Source organism: Myotis lucifugus, unplaced genomic scaffold, assembly GCF_000147115.1.
Source record: "Myotis lucifugus unplaced genomic scaffold, Myoluc2.0 scaffold_162, whole genome shotgun sequence".
Lineage (NCBI taxonomy): Eukaryota > Metazoa > Chordata > Mammalia > Chiroptera > Vespertilionidae > Myotis > Myotis lucifugus.
Window position 1 is genome coordinate 1,471,909 of NW_005871210.1, and position 19,856 is coordinate 1,491,764.

General features: G+C 44.6%; 2 protein-coding genes across 4 annotated transcripts in view; one reads left to right on the forward strand and one right to left on the reverse strand.

Moving 5' to 3' along the window:
• Positions 1–2,137, reverse strand: part of NT5C2 (5'-nucleotidase, cytosolic II) — a 122,793-nt gene extending 120,656 nt beyond the window's left edge. For 2 of the 3 annotated variants that reach the window (XM_006095914.3, XM_014461902.2), the window contains exon 1: positions 2,013–2,131. The gene's annotated coding sequence lies outside the window, so the exon portion shown is untranslated. Of the gene's footprint in view, positions 1–2,012 lie in introns of all 3 variants that reach the window. The other variant, XM_006095918.3, reaches the window with a different exon arrangement.
• On the forward strand, positions 2,071–11,733 carry INA (internexin neuronal intermediate filament protein alpha). Its single transcript, XM_006095911.3, is given in 6 exon segments — positions 2,071–2,112; positions 2,114–2,185; positions 2,187–2,271; positions 2,274–3,139; positions 8,872–8,996; positions 9,792–11,733. Coding segments are annotated over 6 exon segments (1,506 nt in total). The 3' UTR covers positions 10,108–11,733.
• Positions 11,734–19,856: the final 8,123 nt, after the last annotated feature.

Below are 19,856 nucleotides of genomic sequence, written 5' to 3' on the forward strand. Positions count from 1 at the left end.
AAAACTCTTCTGAAACCCACTTAGCCTTATTCTGGCTACTTGGAAATTAATGAGACTTCAAGAATTTCCTTACTCTAAGAAGTAGAATTATGTGGTGAGGAAAGAATGTATGTTTGATACTAGTGAATTTATGCAGAATGCTGCAACTGAGTCTCGGTTTCTTATCTGTAAGAAAGAGGTAAGGGCCACCTTGAAGAATGGTCGGAAGGAGATAAACCTATGCAAAAGTCTTGGCACCATGGCTAGCCAGGAATATTATTCAGTGGTGTGAGCACTCTTCTATTCTTCACCTCATGAGGTCTTTCTGAGCCCAAAGCACTGAGAATTGAGTCCCTTGATCTGTGATAAGGAACCAGGTGGCAGGATGTGAAAAGGCTAAAAGACCTGACCATCCATGACCAAGCACAAAGCCAGGAAATATGTTCCAAAGTCTCAAAGAACTCCCTTTCCCCTTTCTCTGGTGGTCTGTCTCAGGTAATACCTTCCACCCACCCCCATGAAGCTAAAATTTACCCTAGAGCTACTTCCTTGATATCCCAAGATCAATAAATGTCTTCAGTCTGAAATTCTGGAACCTACTAAACAGTTCTTCCTACTCTCTCTCCAAAGTCATAGCCACATCCTGAGAAAGATTATAAGCATTACTAGAGGCCAGTGCATGTGCACTGGTGGTGGGGGGGGTGGTCCCTCAGCTCGGCCTGCGCCCTCTCAAAGTCTGGGAGCCCTCAGGGGATGTCCAACTGCCAGCTTAGGCCCATCGGACATCCTTAGCACTGCGGAATCGGGAGAGGCTCCTGCCACCGCTGCTGCACTTGCCAGCCATGAGCCTGGCTTCTGGCTGAGCAGTGCTCCCCCTGTGGGAGTGCACTGACCACCAGGGGGAAGCTCCTGCGTTGAGCGTGTGCCCCCTGGTGGTCAATGTGCATCATAGCAACCAGTGTTCAGCCTACTGGTCAATTTGCATATTAGTCTTTTATTATATAGGATCACATAATGCAGACCCCACACCGACTCCTCCCAGCCTCATCTTTCCAGATCCTTCTGAGTCCCCCAATGCATAGTAAAGGAGGCCAGTTCAGTTACCATCACTCTTCCCCACTCCTAGGGGTCTGTTTGCAGGGATCTCTTTTGTCCAAAGAGAGATCTCCACAGGAAGAGGTTCTCACAAACCACATGACGATTTACACAGACTGAAATCTCAAATGCATACCGGGCCAGACGCGTCAAGTAAAAGGAAAATAAGAGGGTGGTCGTAATTAACGGAGAGTGATGAGGACTGTGGTGAACGCCAGAGCGCACATACACAAATGGCAGGGGCGCCTCAGCTGTGCCCATTTTGGCCATCCTAGCTCTCTCTCAGGCCCCTGCGCACTTTACCTACCTCGCTTCTCCCCCGCCTCAACCCCCCCTTTGCCCCCCCTCCCCCGCCCCGGGCGTCGCAGGCTTCCCGCAGCCTCCCGGCCCCTGCGGTCCCGGGAGCTGCAGAGGAACCGCTGATGAGATGTTCTCTGACGCAGACCCACTTTTCCCTCGGGAACCCCGAACGAGCTGAGGGAGGGAACAAAGCCTCGCCCCGTGAGTCCCACTCTAACTAGAAAAAGAAGGCCTTACCCTCGGAGCTCCTGGGTGGAGAACAGGCCTACGGGACACCTCCCAGAAAACCCTAGGACAGGGTCAAGGGAGGCGACAGAGCCGTGTGGTGTCCGGATGACAAATCCCAGTCGTTCATTGGTAGGCACCCCGGCGCTCAAGTCATTTCCAAACCAGACTTTCAGCGGGGAGGGACCCTCAGACTAGGGGGCGGCTCCTACGCAAATGCCTGTCCCGGCGCCCTAGGTCTGCGGCGCGCGCGCAGCTGCGGCCATCGCGGAGCTCCCCCCGCCCCCATCCTGCTGCCCCTCTTCACCCTGCCCGTCAGGCCCGGAGCAGAGCTCCGCCCCCAACGCGCCGCCCCAACCCCCCGCGCCTTAAAACCGGTGCACACCGCCCCCGCGGCGCCCCGGCTGACGCACCTCTCCTCTCCTTTGTATCTGCGGCCGCAGTCGCTCTCGGGGCGCCTGTCCTGGCACCATGAGTTTCAGCTCGGAGCACTACCTGTGTGGCCCCTCTTCCCTACCGCAAGGTGTTCGGCGACAGCTCCGCGCCTGTTCCTCGCGCCCTCTCGGGGGCTGGCGGCGCGGGCAGTTAACCGCTCGGAGTCGCTGACCCGCTGCACGGTGGCCTCCTCCGCCGCCTGCTCCTCGGCCTCGTCTCTCGGTCTGGGCCTGGCCTACGCCGGCCTCCCGCGTCCGATGGGCTGGACCTGAGCCAGGCGGCCGCGCGCACCAACGAGTACAAGATCATCCGCACCAACGAGAAGGAGCAGCTGCAGGGCCTCAACGACCGCTTCGCCGTGTTCATCGAAAAGGTGCACCAGCTGGAGACGCAGAACCGCTCTCTGGAGACCGAGCTGGCGGCGCTGCGGCAGCGCCACGCCGAGCCGTCGCGCGTGGGCGAGCTCTTCCAGCGGGAGCTGCGCGACCTGCGCGCGCAGCTGGAGGAGGCGAGCTCGGCCCGCGCTCAGGCCCTGCTGGAGCGCGACGGGCTGGCGGAAGAGGTGCAGCGGCTGCGGGCGCGCTGCGAGGAGGAGAGCCGCGGGCGCGAAGGCGCCGAGCGCGCCCTGAAGGCGCAGCAGCGCGACGTGGACGGCGCCACGTTGGCCCGCCTGGACCTGGAGAAGAAGGTGGAGTCGCTCCTGGATGAGCTGGCCTTCGTGCGCCAGGTGCACGACGAGGAGGTGGCCGAGCTGCTGGCCACGCTGCAGGCGTCGTCGCAGGCTGCGGCCGAGGTGGATGTGGCCGTGGCTAAACCAGACCTGAGTTCGGCGCTGAGGGAGATCCGCGCCCAGTATGAGTCCCTGGCTGCCAAAAACCTGCAGTCCGCCGAGGAGTGGTACAAGTCCAAGTTCGCCAACCTGAACGAGCAGGCGGCGCGCAGCACCGAGGCCATCCGGGCCAGCCGCGAGGAGATCCACGAGTACCGGCGCCAGCTGCAGGCGCGCACCATTGAGATCGAGGGCCTTCGCGGAGCCAATGAGTCCCTGGAGAGGCAGATCCTGGAGCTGGAGGAGAGACACAGTGCCGAAGTGGCCAGCTACCAGGTAAGGGCTTGAGCGCTGGAGAGGGCGGGGCGCCCTGTCCCCTCCTGCGCATCCCTGCGATTTCCCCGCACAATGGTGGCCCAAGGAACCGAGAGGAGGGGGAGGGAGGAAAGAGCCTGGACTAGAGGCCTTGGCAAACAAAAAGCTCTGGGCTCTCCACTGATCATTGTAGGGGCCTGGACGCCCTCTTCTCCTGCCCCTCACATACCTTCTCGGGCCCTTCTCACAAAGAAGCCCTTAGCTTCTCTTCTTCAGATTTCGAAAATCTAACTTATGCCTCCCAGTCAGCAAGTGGGAATAAACACACGTAAGACTTGAAGAACAGTTCCCCACCCAAACGGAGGTGGGTTACACCTGCTCCGTGGTTGACGGTGCTGTCTTGGCTCTTTGCCTTCTTTTGTTGACTTTGAAAGGTTTTCTGTGCGCCCTGGAATAGATATTTATAGAGTATGGTCTGCCCTAGGGTTGGGGGAAGAATGCTGGACTGAACTGGAAAGGGTTCTACTCCATTTTCTTGACTTTTATCCTCAAAGGAGTAGAGATTGGGAACCAACGAGATGGGTGGTCAGGCTAGTGTAACCGCCCTGTTCTTGCTCTACCCTTCCCCCAACACACATATACACAAAACACACCACACACACACACACACACACACACACACACACACACACACACACACACGGTTCCCTTGTCTACCGATTGATATTTCTTCTTAAAGAAAGCTTTACACCAGTTAGCCAATGCAAATGGTTGGGGCGCTGTCCTCGGTGCTGATCTCGAATTCTTCCCATCTCAGAAATGTCTCCCCCGTCGCATGTCCCAGTTATGACTCTCTAGGCAATTAACTGCTTAGATTTTCTTTTTCTTTTGCAACACCAACACATCAGTCTTGGCTACCTGCAATCAAAGGTCACCCCGTGAACAGCATCAATAGTCACTTTCATGGATGGCTTAGCACTTAATAAAAACCACTTAATCTGCTCAGGAACAGTGAGGTCCCACTTGAAAATGCCCTTTTTCTTAACAGTTTCCCAATCTAAGTGAATGTGATAAATCAAAGAGATTAGTTTTATCTTTGTTATAGGCCACTTATTTTTCATCTTTGCCTGTCTTCTAAGCTCCTATGATTGGCTCTTTTCTCACTTTTTCCTCCAAACAAAGACCACTGCATCTTCAGTTTTTCTATATAAAACAGTCTGGGCTTATGACCACAAGGGCACAGAGGCAGGAGAAAGGTCTAGAAAATAACCTAAATAGTGTGGTTCAGATTCAAGGTACAATAAAAGCTCTGTGGGGTAGAAGCTAATAATTCAGAAACTTGAAATAATTCATTCTAGCCAAGATCAAAGTTTACATTTGATTAAAATAATAGGGTTTAGGGAACATTAATAAAATACAAGAAAGGAGTGAAACCTCAAACGTATGATTTTAGTCTGGAGATAAAGAATAATTATTGGTGTGCAGATATTTGTTGTTCAATATAAATTACTTTCTTTGATAAAGGAAGAAAGCTTGCTTGGACCATTTGTTCTTGTTAGTTTGCAATTACAGTACTATTCCAGTGAAGATTTCTATTCTACTTCAAGATCTGTAACTTGAACTTTTCACTATGTGGCCTAGTCCCTGGAAGGTCTGGATTAGTCACATTTAGTTCATTGAAGCTTCGTGTTTTCTTCTAGAAGCCTCAAAAGATGAGCTAGGTGATCTCCTGAGGGCTAGCCCAATATTCCTACAAAAAGGATAACTTACCCACAACTGCCATCTGAACTGGGCTTTGCCAGTCCTCTACTTGCTTGTTACAGCTCCTACATTCTAAGGGGTATGACAATATGGTCTGGCTTGTTTTGTTTGCATTAAAAGGCTTCCAGTGTTAGACAATAGTAGGGTCATGTAGACATAGTCTACAGGAGAGAATAAAACACGGAAACTGCGCATGTCCGCAGCTCTGCGGTGCTGCCCCCCATCAACTTTTGCTTTCAGTGCCTCAGTGGACATGCTGACGGAGTGGAGGAGATCAGAGGCAGAAAGCTATTTCCTACCCCTTGGGCCCTAAGGCTGAAGAGGGGCTCACATCTTCACCTGCAGAACCTGAAGGCTTGAAGCCACAGGGGTGTCCTCTGGCTGATCTGACAAGCTCAGCCGTGCTGATGAAGATGAAAAGCGTCCTTCTCCACAGTGAGAGTCAGCCATTGTTCTCTTGCCCTCTCACCCCTTTCCCCCGCCCCATTCACTGCAGTCTGGGAGGCTGTTCTCTTTCTTCTGCTTCAACGATTAGTCCTAGGCCCCTTTTCCTTTGACGCTTGCTACCCTACTAGAGGCAGAGGACGGCTCCATTAAAATCCTGCTTTCCCTGCCCCAGAGATCTGACAGCCTATTTGAGGAGAGAAAGCTTATTACATGTTGAACAGATAAAGAATGATTCAAGGTGACATAGTAGGTACACAGTGGTGCATGAGGTCCAAATCAGGCAACAGGAGAAATGATAAAGAGCTATGGCTTTTGTCTTCAAAAGCCAAATGCAGTCACCCTCTTTAGCTGAAGACTTCTTCATTTCTAAAACAGGGCAGTTCGGGTTCCTGCATGGCTGCTTCACCACCATGAGAGCCCCCATTCTTCCAAAGATATCTGCGGACATTTTTGAAGGGTACTGGGCCCCTGGCCCTGTACTATGGTCAGTCTTGGAAAGCTAAAGCTTTCCTTGAAAGACCTTGCTGAACAATCAAGATCGCCATTATTTAATGCTCTCCAGGGAGAGCAGCCAAATCTGCCCTCTTCTCTCCAGTATGAGACTGGAATATAGCCTAATTAAATAGCAGGAAGGGGCCGGTCCCTTGGAGATTTGGGGTGGCAGTGCCTGTACATAAATCTATAGCCTGATAGATTAATTACTGAATTCAAGAAAAAAAGCTGCATTTATTTAGTCTTTAACTCTTCCATATGCTTTGTTTTGTTTTGTTCTTGCCCCTCTCTACCCCACTGTATTACTGGGGCCACCATGATAGCTCCTTTACAAAAATAAATAGAAACTAGTGCTTCCTAAACCCATTGACATACCAAGGTCACTAGAGGGTTTAAAAAAAAAAAGATCCTTAAGCTCACTCCTGATGATAGGGATTCAGTAGTTTGAGTAGGTATGGCCAAGAATAAGTGTTTTTCAATAAAAATGCTGCATCCTGTTGTTCTTCAGATAGATTTTGGGGTGCAAGAACCTAAGGCACATTTCCCAGCTCATATAATGCAAGATTTTAAAGTATGGTAGGGGAAAAAAAGAAAAATGTGGGGATAAAACAAAGGCAGGAGGGAGAACAAGGCACATGGGTGGATCACATATAAAAACCCTTTCTCCCCACCTAAATTTATTATGCATAGTAGTCATTCTGGATGGCTGCATTCACTACTGTTGTCTGGCTGAGGGCCCCTAAAAGTGGTGAAATTTGTAGCACTGTTTGTCATTCCTCTTCACTGAAGATGCTAGTGTAGCCAATTCTTTCTCTTCCTCCCAGTCCATATCCTTCCAGCCCCGGGGAAGATGCTCAGCACCTGCTTTATCGTTCCCAGGAGAGACCCCAGCTGGAGCTGGAAGTGCCTCTGTCCCATTCCCCCAGGCTAAGCCAGCAGCAGCTGTGTGGTTGGGGGAGGGGTAGACTGCAGTGCTCTGCTCTGATTTCGTGAGCAGGAAGCCATCTTTGGCAGAGCTTTTGAAGGGCGAGGCTAGACAGCCTGGTGTAGGGAAACAAAGAGCACAAACAAAGAGAGGAGACCTTGACTAGCAATGATCAGCAGGCAGCACAATTCCTTCTGAAAGGTGCAAAGTGGTGCTTTTTATCTACTCTGATCCATGAAATAGACATGTGGAATGTGCAACAAAAAGAAGTTCAAGGAAATCTCATCTATGTAGAACTCAACTCCCCAATAACCCCTTTTTCAGAAAACACAGCTGTGAAACAAAACCTTTTTTTTAAAAAAAGGACCTGCTAATGAGTCAAAAAATATCTATTTCTAAATCATATATTAGGAAGTTGACCCCTCTGATGCCCTCAGTCTATTCATTCTTACTTGACATGATTCTAGAGCACTTTGTTTGGATTTCGAGCCTGCAGCATGATAGAGAAGGAGAAGGGACTACAGGAGTCAGGCATTTCAAGGAGAAGTAGCAGCAGATTAGTTCTTTCAGAACAAAGAAAACCAATGAGTAACCAACAAAGAAAACACTAATTCAAACACTGCTCTTTGGGGTCATTTAGGATAGAATAAGCAGTCTGGTATACCTCAGTTGACCTAAAAGATAAAAGACATCACAGAATTATAAAAAAATAATTGATCATTATCATAACCCATAGTTGCCTCCCACATATGTCCCAACCAAGGCCAGCATGGATCCTGCACAGGTCAACACTCTAACCACTGAACAATACCATCCAGGGTGCTTTTTAAAAATTCGTCCTCCCACTGGAGGTACCTTTTTCTCATTTGCACAGTGTTCTTTCATGGGTTAACAGCTGCCCTGGCTGGAGGTAAGATCATGTGTGAGGTAAGTGCGGAGAGAGTACTTAAGTTGGAAGCCAGAAAGACTGAGTGGAGGACATTTGTACTGAGTCTTGGATGACATGGAGTGGGCCATGTAAAGACCCACTCCAGAGTACTCCAAACAGGAAATAGCCTAAGGGCCTGGGACGGCACCTTGCTAAGTCTAGGGAGCAAAAGAGAAGGCCAGGGTAGCTGAAACACACTGAGGAAGGGGGAGTGTATAGGCCATGTTGAAGAGTTGGGACTTTAGTTCATTGAAGCTTGGAGGATTTTGAGCAGGTAAATAGGACCTATTGTTTTCAAAAGGTCCTTCTGCCTGCTCCAGAATCACAGATGTAAAGCTATTTTTCTTCTATGCCTGGGTTTGCACCTGGAAGAATTTGGAGTAAATCTATGACAGAGAAGTTTCTTTTTGTAAAAAAAATTATCATTTCAGTCTGCCATGTGGATAAAAAAAAAAATCCATGGAGTATTTCTGCTTCCTCCGTATTTGTTGCATGAAGTGATTTCAGTGAAGTGATTGAGTAGCAGACCACCAGGAAGCCAGCAAAACGAATGGAGGCAGAAAAGACCCTCTGTCTTCTCTGTGCTTTCCACAGTGGAATTTTCTGAATCTACTACTAAGCTCCTAACCTGAGGCTGTGGGTTATGGAAAGGACATCCAACAAATGAGTTAGTGAGTTAGTTAGCAGCAAGTACAACAAGCAAGGGAGGGATGGTAAGCAGATTTTAAAAAAGAAAATATCTCCTACCTGGCCAGTGGTACAGTTGGTTGGAGCATCCTCCCCTAGACCAAAAAAGGTTGTAGATTCAATCCCTGGTTAGGGGCATACAGGAGGCAACCAATTAATGTTTCTCTCTTACATCAATTTTTCTCTTTCTCTCTCCCTCCCTCCCTCCCTCTCCCTCTCCCTTTCTCTCTCTTTCTCTAAAAAAAAAATAAATCAATAAACATACCCCCAGGTAAGTTATATATATATATATCCTTAGTGTTCAGTTGAGAACCATGGGGAGATTTGGATGCATGGTAAAAAAAATGGAGGTGACACCCCTGAACAGATGAATCACAATCTAGGCTGGGCATGGGGAGGAGAGAGTTCTGGATATTTTAATGTGTAGTCACAGTTGAGAGTCTTTGACTTGTGGGAATCTCAATGAATTTCTGCTGGTTTTGACCTAAATATGTCGGCTGTGTCACTTTTCAGGACAGCATTGGGCAACTGGAGAATGATCTGAGGAACACCAAGAGTGAGATGGCACGCCACCTTCGGGAATACCAGGACTTGCTCAATGTCAAAATGGCTCTTGACATTGAGATAGCAGCTTACAGGTACATTAAAGGGCACGCTCCGAGCAAATGCAGTCACCTGGGGCAGCATTACCCAAATAAGTGGTTCTAGTCTTTCCTGTTTCTTATGGGTGAGAGAGGATGAGGAAAGATAGCACTGATTTTAAAGAAAGGATGATAAAAACTATTAGTTACGAAAAACAAGGTTTTGGGGCCACTCTTTTGTGATGCCATTTAGGCTGGCCTGAGAAAAATCTGGGATCTGAAACAGGTTCCTTCACTGGTCTTTGATGTTCCTGGTTCCACTCCATTTGTACTCCTGCACATTGAAAAAGCACAGATCTCAAGTTCAGGCTGAATTAGGCAGTTCTTTCCTCCTCTGTGGACTTCTCCCCTCCTTATTCCTATTGCACTTATGGTGTTAATTAACAAAATTACTTTTCTCTAGAGAGCTTTGTAGACTCTAAGTGCCAAAAATAGGTGTGATGAGGCCAAGGGGAACTGTAAGTTTTCCCTTTGTTAATATGTTAGTGAATAGGCTAGGTTACCCTTTGACAGTGCTGTAAACACAGTGGGTGCGGAAGATGTGTGTGTGTGTGTGTGTGTGTGTGTGTGTGCGTGCATGTGATAGATAACCTCGAGTCTTTGAGACTTGGAGTTCAATATCTATTGGTCTCAATCTCATGAATAAACCACAAAATCTTATAGAATTTTTCTTTCCTTTTTCTTTTAGAATTTTTCTAATATAAGTATGACCTGCAGGGTTACGTTTTGTTTGTTTTTTAAAGTTGCAAGTTAGCCTCCTGAGATTTTTTTTCCTCTCTGTTCGATTTACAGGAAATTGCTGGAAGGCGAAGAGACACGTTTTAGCACTAGTGGGTCAACCATTTTAGGGCTAAATCCACTTCCCAATCCAGGTTATCTGCTCCCGCCTAGAATCCTCAGTTCTACTACCTCCAAAGTCTCATCCACTGGCCTGTCTCTTAAGAAAGAGGAAGAGGGTGAGGAGGAGGAGGCTTCTAAGGTCACCTCTAAGAAAACCTCCCAGATAGGGGAAAGTTTTGAAGAAATACTGGAGGAGACCGTAATATCTACTAAGAAAACCGAGAAATCAAATATAGAAGAAAGCACCATTTCAAGCCAAAAAATATAATTCTGTTGCTTAAAAAGAGTTAATGCTTAAGAGGGGATAATATGCATTTGACTTGTTAACAGCCTATTCCTGAACCAAAACACCTGTCATCACTATAAAATGTCTTCAAGGCTTCAGTCTCATAGTTAGCATTGAATACCTACATTCTCTAATAAGGAAACCACCTCTTAGATTGGAGCAAACCGCGGCCCTACAGCCATCACAGAGGAGTTATCTAAGAACACAGCTTTCTCACCTAAAGCTCAGGCTTTACAGTGATAGATGATTCAGGTACAGAGGAAGTACAAACTAAGGTGCTAAATCTGTGATCATCATCTTTTGCTGTGATTTAAAATTAAAACCTATCTCACTCATTATAACTAGCCATTGCCCAGCTATATCGTCTCACTCTAGATACCTAAAATATAAGATCACTGCCAAAGATAAACTAATGGTCCACACCCCACCACCCTAATAGAACCGTTTCACAAATGATAGGTGTTTGTTTGATGGACACTTTTCCTCCCACCCACCTCAATTCCATTTAGGTTTTTCTCAAAAGAACGTACCCCCTTTAGCTCTCTTTGCGGAATGGGTAAAATACGATGCATGTTGACCATTTCTGTGATTCATGTAATGACTTCACCCTGCCCATTTCCTATCCTTCCAATTCTGTAAGTTAAAATAAAAATGGCAGTGATAAGTGTTAAGGGTTGCCTCCAACAAATAAAATAATGAAAACTTTGTGTAGATTTTAGGCTTTTCAGCTTAACAAACCCATTTAATTAGGAGGGAAAAAAAAAACCCTACTGGATTAAGAATGTAGCTTTTCACCTTAATGTTAGAAACACAGTAATAGTTACCATAAGCTGTGATTAAGCTGACCTTAGATTTAGTAACATAAGCTAGAAGAGGTGAGTATTTGTATGAATGGAAAAAGTGAAGGTCTCATTTATCTGTGTCAGTTTGCTTGTGGTGATATAGAGTTAGTTGTTTCATGCCCTTAGCCTTAGAATCCATATATTCCCCTTCCTACTAGTCTAGGTCCTAAAAGGCCTTGTTTTCACTCTCCTCTGCCTTTTTAAAAGTGCTAAGTGTAGATTATGTTATCAGCAGGACACAATGCTACTGCCCCAAAGCAAAAGAAGTCACTTCTGGTCAATCAACACCACCAGCAAATAAATAAATAAATCTCTTTTCTAAGAGAGTCTTGCCCAGCAGTTTTCCCACTGCTGCATCGTTGGTGGTCTCTCCCCTGCTGGAGAGGAAGAGACACCCAGACCAGAGGAGGGGCGCACAGGCTCCTACTCACAGGCTAGAAGTAGATTTTGGAGCCTCAACTTTTCATCTGCCCATCTGTGTAGCAGCTGCATTCCACGTGTGCCGAGTTCGATGCAGGATTTGTTCTCTGCCAGCAGTCACTTCACCAGAGCTAAAGAGTTGCCATGTCTCTATCACACGTCTGCATTAAGATAAGGACGTGAAGCTTTCACTGAACTTTCTTATCCTAGCACATGCTTCCATAGTTCAAGGAACTTGAAAGATACTTTTCTTCCTTTCCCTTACTCCATCCCTGTCTTTATTCCCCACACTTACTGTAAAACATTAATAAAATAAGAATTAAAAGTCTCATGAGTTCCACCAACATAACTTGTGTTCTGTGGTTTCTGCTGCTTCAACTGAGAAAAGCATTGTTTGGTTCAGTGAGACAACTGCTCCCCCGAAATAATCCAGAAATGGTCTGCTCTCTGTTCCGTGCTTCCACAGTTAGTTTATTTCCCTGCCAAAGCCTTGGGGCTCTAGTCTGCATTTGTTTCAGACTGTCTGGTCTGACACACATGATGCACTGAGTGAACTGTTAATGGCAGGGAGTGGGGAAATCCAATCCAATGACGAAAGACACTGCATTCTGTGCCTGGGTAATGATTTAATTAGCTTAGCTTGGTGAACCTTTCTGAGCATAAACTGGCAGAACACATGATAAAAAGTCCTTCAAAACATTAAGAATCTTCCTTCTTTGAAAAGGGGGTTATACTTCTGAAGAAATGGGATATTTAGGTAGAACATGGGCGACAGGAATACAATTTTCCTCTGCTCTAAATGGTTCTTCTTTGGAATTGTAGACCTCTTGGAAAAAGTTATGAACCCTTTTCCCAGAAACACACACACACAAAACTTTGTACAGATCAAGGGCCTTGTGACTCCTCTAGGACTATCTACTTCTGGTGTCCAGAGTCCTTGGATGCCAAATTGAGATGTCCTAATGCCATGCCAGGTTCTAGGATAGAGACTGCAAATGAGGGGATATGTGGATGCAACTCACAGCTGATGCTGGTAGTTGAAGCTTGCTGAATCCTGAACAACACTATCCATTCTCAGTCCATCTGGCTAAGGTACTTGTATGCCACTCAAAGATGCATCACTGGTACCTCTGGCGAAAAGAGATCTGTTAGTCATTACTAACAATGAGTTGTATAGTAATTAAAACATCTTTTAGGGCCGGTTAAGGAACAACAGTCTCATCAATACATGGGTCTGCAATATAGACATTGGCTGCTGCTTCTAAGAATACTTTAGTTAATGGATCCTTCTCTATGCCAAGCCAGAGTCCTTTTATTACATTTATATAATCTATGGCTCTGACTAATTTGCATCTCCTATTTTCAGTGAGTTGCCACTAACTGTCATGAGCTCGTTTATAAAAGAAAGACATTAAAAGCATCTTATGGAGTTGATCAATTATTAAGTCAGAATAATTACAGTAACAGGGAAACATGAGGTGGGGAGGAGAAGGGAAGGAAAGCAAGCAATATCAGCTGTTACAGCAGAACACGGCAGAACAGGGCAACAAAGTAAGCCTATGAGATTGTGAGGAGGCCTGTCTGCAAAACACATGAATGATATCCAGACATGATTTTTCCATTCATTAGATAATGAGGCCCTCTGTATCCTGAGACTTATTAATTTATAAGTTATAATTACTGCTATAATCTATTCAGTACTTACTTATGGCATTATGTATTAGACACTGTACCAGGCAGTGAACATAGAATTATCTCATTTAAACCTCACAACCACTCTTTTATTTTATTTTTTAATTGATGTTTCCTTTTTAAATTTTTTATTGACTTCAGGGAGAACGGAAGGGAGGGAGGGAGAGAGAGAGAGGAAGAGAGAGAGAGAGAGAGAGAGAGAGGCATCAATGATGAGAGAAAAATCATTGATCAGCTGCCTCCTGCACACCTCACACTGGGGATCGAGCCCACAATTTGGGCATGTGTCCTGACAGAATCGAACCATAACCTCCTGGTTCATAGGTGAACACTTAAGCACTGAGCCATGCCGGCTGGGCTCACAACCACTCTTTAAGTGTAGTATTTGTATACCCGTTTTACAAATGAAGGAGTAGAGGCTTGGAATGACAAGGTTAAGACCCTTGTCTGATATCACACAGTACAGAACTAAACTGGGATTTGAAGCTCCGTTTTCTGACTCTGCAGTGCTTGCTTTCCTTTCCTGTGTAAGAGAAACCCCCCTCACTTGAGGGACTAGAAATATTTTTATCTTCTTTATCACCCTTCCGTTCCAGGTTTCTCTTAAGGTTTCTTAGCTTCCAAAACCCTTGGCAACACTAAGTCCTATAGGCAAACTAATACACTTTGCAGACTTCGTGAGCCCACTGCCTTCCTGCATTGCAGTGAGGTGGTGGCAGCTCAAAACTGGGCTCTGGGCCCATCCAACTATGAGTCATCTCTGCTCCTGCTAAAAGATAGAATTGGATGCTATTAAAAAATTATTTTTAAATGATTTGGCAAGAAATTCTGTAGCTCATTATCAAGGGGCCTAGAATGGACAATTCCTCAAGAGGCAATAAATCCAGGATACTTGGAATTCGTTTTACTGTACTGGCTAAAGAGGGGGCAAAATTTGAGCAACTGTCTGGAAACTTGATCCCAAATTTTAGGTCCAGAGATAATGCAAGTCATATGTAGTCCTGGGGATAAGCTTCTAGAACTTACCTGTGAACACAAACAGGGAGCCTAGAACCATGGCTCTAAAAGCAAACATGAAGCGGTATTTAAAATGTACCCCATTTAAGAATCCCTTGGAACAGAAAGCAGATGGGCAGTGGCCAGGGCCGAGAGAAGGGGAAATGGGGAGTGACTACTGGGTGGGTATGGGGTTTTATTTTGGAGTGATGTAAATGTTTGGAACTAGATAGAGGTGGTAACTGCACAACATTGTGAATGTTATAAATGCCCCTGAACTGTTCACTTTTAAATTATTGATATTATTCCATGTAAATTTTAGCTCAATTAAAAAATCCATTGATAGAGAATTTATGGAACTATGAGAAAAATGTAATTATAAAGCCTACTATACCTTCTGCTCCAGCTGAGACCATTATGCACAGCCACGCTGGGTCAATTCTAGTTTGAAAGAATTCCATTAGGACAACAGAAGTCAGATCTAATAAGCATATTGATTTCAAAACAGAGCCTGGAGAAAAAGTCCAAAATCTCCTTGCACATAAATGAAAAAAACAAACAAACTAGAAATGCTGCTTGTTATGAGCATTCATCACTGACTTCCAACCAATATTATTTTTATTATTATATTGTCAGAAATCTCTAAGGTCCTGAAAAACATCTAAATCATAAGAATGCATTTTTTTTCTTAGAAAAATAAATTGGTGTGCCTGAAAGCACAGAAATCTAAAATAGAAATTACTGGGAGGGGGGCAAGGGGGCTTTGAAGGGTCTTAAAATAGAGCTCAGACTGGCCAGAGTGGCTCAGTTGGTTGAGCACTGCCCTGTGCACTGAAAGGTTGTTGATTCGATTCCAAGTTGTATGGAAGGCAACCAATCAATGTTTCTCACATCAATGTTTCTATGTTTTTTCCCCCTCTCTCTAAGCATGTTCTCAGTGAGGATAAAAAAAAAGAGCTCATATGTGAAATTGTATTTTTCTTTGTAGAATATACATTACTAGCTTTGCTACATGCTCAAATCTAATGTACACCTTAGATCAGTGATTTTCAATCTTTTCCACCTCATGGCACACATAAACTAATTATTAAAATTCTGCAGCACAAAAAAAAATCGATTTTTGCCACTCTGACAAAAAGAATAGCTATAATTTTGATTTATTTACACACCGGACAGCTATTGTTGTATTGGCTGTTGTCATTTTATTTGACAATCTAAAGAAAAAGAGGTCACTGCCCCTGACTAAATAGTCAGGTATTGCATGTTCTAAAAATTCTTGAGGAACATCAGTTGAAAATTGCCGGGTTAGAGTAATATCATTATGCCTTTTACTATTTTCAGATATTTCACATGGATTTGCCATTTGTAAATGGGAGAGGGCTCCTGAGTCCAGTCAAACAAAGAGCTGTGTTTACTACATTACCATGTCCCCCTTAAAGGGTGAAAAGAATAGTTACTAGGTAGATCAAAGATGATTAGATTGCCCTCATGTTTTATGCTGATATCCACAAGCTTACTAGGTGGGGGTAGGGACTAGCTAAAATTTATAGATTCTTTCTTACAATCCCTACACACACACACACACACACACACACACACACACACACACACACACACCAGGATTGTAATAAAGCAGAGTGAGTCACACTGCGGACTTTATAAGATTTATGTTTTTACAGTGCTTCAGCAGTTCTCTATGAAACAAAATAGAGAAAGCCCAGGGTACAAAGAAAAACAAAGACTGATCTCGGAGGAGTCTCTAGGCTCGCTTCCTCACTGATTAATTACTGTAGGTCACCACATGGCTACTCATCTCCCCTGTTGAGGCAAGTGGTCTCTATTCTTTGTAAGTCTGAGACATTTCATTTTTAGCTCTATCACATGCTGTTAGAGGTTATAGAGTGCTCAGCAGAGCGTAACCAAAATCATTAATATAAGCTCTGGAGTTTTGGGAATACAATCAGTACCAGATTCTAGTCAATTGCTGATTATTGCACAGGGCAAAAAAAGCATTCTTCCTTAGGAAGTGCTTATTAAAAAAATTTAATTCACTAAGGTTACCTGTTATACCATAAGTATGAATATGAGAGGTGTAACTTCTATCTCTCATTATTTCCTGGCATAAGGATTCACACATGACATATAGAATTACTGATGTCCTTTAGTGCTAGACAATATTTTATCTTTTCCTTAAGCCAGACTTTGAGCTCAACAGAAGGAACTCCTTTCTGGCAATTAAAACTGTCTGCCTTCGCACTAATCCAGTCTGCAAAGTAGAAGCAGCAAAGTCAACATTAGAATTATGGTGCCCTAGCTGGTTTGTCTCGGGGGATAGAGCGTTGACTTGCGGACTGAAAGGTCCCAGGTTCGATTCTGGTCAAGGGCACATGCCCAGGTTGTGGGCTCGATCCCTAGTAGGGGGCATGCAGGAGGTAGCCAATCAATGATTCTCTCTCATCATTGATGTTTCTGTCTCTCTCTCACTCTCCCTTCCTCTCTGAAATAAAAAAAAAAAACCACAGACACCATCAGAACAAAATAAAAATGCAGTCAAGATCAAACCATAATATCCATTTCATGTAAGTAGGTACTTGGCAAGCTTTCAGATCAATATGGCATTTCATTTGTGAGTGGACTATTAATCTCTAGAATAAAATTTAGATCAGTACAGTTTTGAAGAAATGCTAATAATCAAACCTATGTACATAATAACATTGAAAAAGGATAAAAATGAGAACCTACTCACCCTAGGCAGTTTTGCTCAGTGGAGAGAGCATTGGCCTGTGGACTGAAGGGTCCTGGGTTTGATTCCGGTCAAAGGCACATACTCGCAGGCTCCATCCCTGGCCCTGGTCTCAGGGCCATGTGGGAGGCAACCAATCAATGTCTCTCTCACATCAATGTTTCTCTCTCTGTCTCTCCCTCTCCCTTCCACTCTCTCTAAAAAATCAATGGAAAAATATTCTCATGTGAGGATTAACCAAAAAAAAAAGAGAGAACCTACTCTTTGGTTATGGTCTACTGAAGAAAACAAAGATGAACATTCAGAATCATTATCTGCTTGAAACTTCTCTGTTACCAGGGCTTTCCAAGAAGAGAAAATATTACCATGAAGGTTGCAACTATTTGAACTTTAAAGGGGGGGAAAAACCAATTAAAACTATTAGTCACACATCTGATAAGCGCTTACGACCTGGTGATCCTACAAGAATATTCATCTAGGATTGAATCACAGAGTATACGTTCTGGACAAGCTGAATGGGACAAATACATGGGTCAGAGGTGTTAGTTCTAAGAATTCAAAGACAAAGTCACTGTAGGAGAGTCATCCTGTGTGCAAGGCCTGTGAGCTTGGAATCCAGAGGAGGAATAGTCAGAGACTAGGTAAGAATGTATCTGACTCAATCAAGAGGGAAAGGCAATACGTGGAAACAAAGGGGAAGCTCAATGAAGCCCAAGATCAGAGGGAAGGACTTGGGCCTATACTAGAGAGAAAAGGTTGGGATGGCATTTAATGGAGGAACTGAAAAACCTGCCACGCATGCATTTTGCCAAACAACTGCCACAAACCGTCCTCTGGGCATCTTTGCTTAGTATCACCTCAGAAAGGGCTTACACAAAATCTGAGACCTGCAAACTGTGCCGGTCAAATCTCTTTTAGCCATTGAAGTTAGACTCTGGAATCTGCCCTTCATATACTCTTAGTTGTGCAGATTTGGGAATTTAGTTTTGTTTCTACTTATGTTCCTAGAAAACATTCCTTTTGAAAAAACTTGATGGTATCTCAACAAAACGAAATGTATGCTGCTGGTGCAGGAGCAAGGCTAATACAAGACCAGACAGGGCATTTGTTTGTTTTCTCTTCATCTAAGTCTTTGATCCTCTAGTTATTTAAAGACAGTTACCAAGTATTGCATCCTCACCCCTAAGTTGCATTTCTCCAAGTTAACCAAAAGCAATTGCTCAACCCTTGCTCTTTTTTGGGGGAGAGGGGGCGCGCGGGGGGCGGGGGAGTTTCAAGGTCTCTCCTTGACTGTTCTCTATCCCATTGCTCTCCTATCTCAGTACCTTTGAAGTATGCTCCCCAGTACTGGACATATAAGGCATTAGGGATTAGAATTATTAAGTCCCTTGATCTGAAAGTGTATTTCTGTTGATATTGCCCAAGATCATACTGATTTGGGGGTACAGATCTGTAAACTAATCAATCAGCATTCTTACTTAGTTCACTGCCTGGTAGTAACAACAGGCCAGATACAATCAACCAGCTACAACTTAGTTGAGATTCTTAGAGGTCAAATCCAGGATGGAGAGAGGGAAAAAGGGTAGAATTTTTTGTGACTCTTAAGAGTATTTAGCAGTATCTGCCTTTTATTAAGATTCTGAGATAGCCCTAACTGATTTGGCTCAGTGGATAGATTTGTCGGCCTGCGGACTCAAGGGTCCCAGGTTCGATTCCGGTCAGGGGCATGTACCTTGGTTGCGGTCACATGCCCAGTGGGGAGTGTGCAGAGGTAGCTGATCGATCGATGTTTCTCTCTATCCCTCTCCCTTCCTCTCTGTAGAAATCAATAAAATATATTAAAAAAAAAAAAAAAAAAAGATTCTGAGAGATGTGCCTGGCTGGCATGGCTCAGTGGTTGAGCGTCGATCTATGACCCAGGAGGTCATAGTTCGATTCCTGGTCAGGACACATGCGCGGATTGCAGACTTGATCCCCAGTGTGGGGTGTGCAGGAGGCAGCCGATCAATGATTCTCATCATTAATGTTTCTCTCTCTCTCTCCCTTCGAAGCTCTCTGAAATCAATAAAAATCTATTATTTTAAAAAAAAGATTCTGAGAGGTGTGTAATAACCCAAGCCTGAGTTCCTTGAAGGAACTCTGCTTTAATTTTAATCTTGTCCACACAATGTCTAACAAGTGATAAATTCTTTAGACTTGTTCATTGCAGAAATGTTTATCAAAGAATTACATTTAATATTTTACTTAAAAATAAGTATTTTTCCATGTTAATGTAATTTATAAGTTCTGAGCCCTTGGAATATCCTATCTTTTGTATGCCTTAGACCTTGGGCCACACAAAAAGTTTATGCCAACAATATGATTTATGATAAGTGCCTGTTTTCTTATACCTGGGGCCCCAGGACATGCTGTATCAGTCTGACCACTGGGCAAGTGCTGGGTCTCAATGGCTGGATCAATCACATGGGCACTGCATGCCCATGTGACGGACTCCCAGTAAAGACCCTGGACACAGCCTGGCTCAGTGGTTGAGCGTCGACCTATGACCCAGGAGGTCACGGTTCAATTCCCAGTCAGGGCACATGTGTGGGTTGCAGGCTTGATCCCCAGTGTCGGGTGTGCAGGAGGCAGTCGATCAATGATTCTCTCTCATCATTGAAGTTTCTCTCTCTCTTTCCCTCTCTGAAATCAATAAAAATACATTAAACAACAACAAAAAACCCTGAACACTAAGGCTCGGGTGAACTTCCTTGGTTGGCAACACTTTGTATATGCCACATAGCACTGCTGGGAGAATTAAACTGTCCCTGCGTCTTCACGGGGAAAGGACAACTGAAGTTTGTGCCTGGTTTCTCCTAGACTCTGCCCTATGTGACTTTACCATTTGCTGATTTTAATCTGTATCCTTTCACTCTAATAGACTATAAATATGAATATAATAGCTTTTCTGGGCTCCATGAGTCCTTCTAGTGAACCACTGAACCTGAGCATGGTCTTGAGGAATCCCTGACACACATATGTTAACATGGGACAAGAGT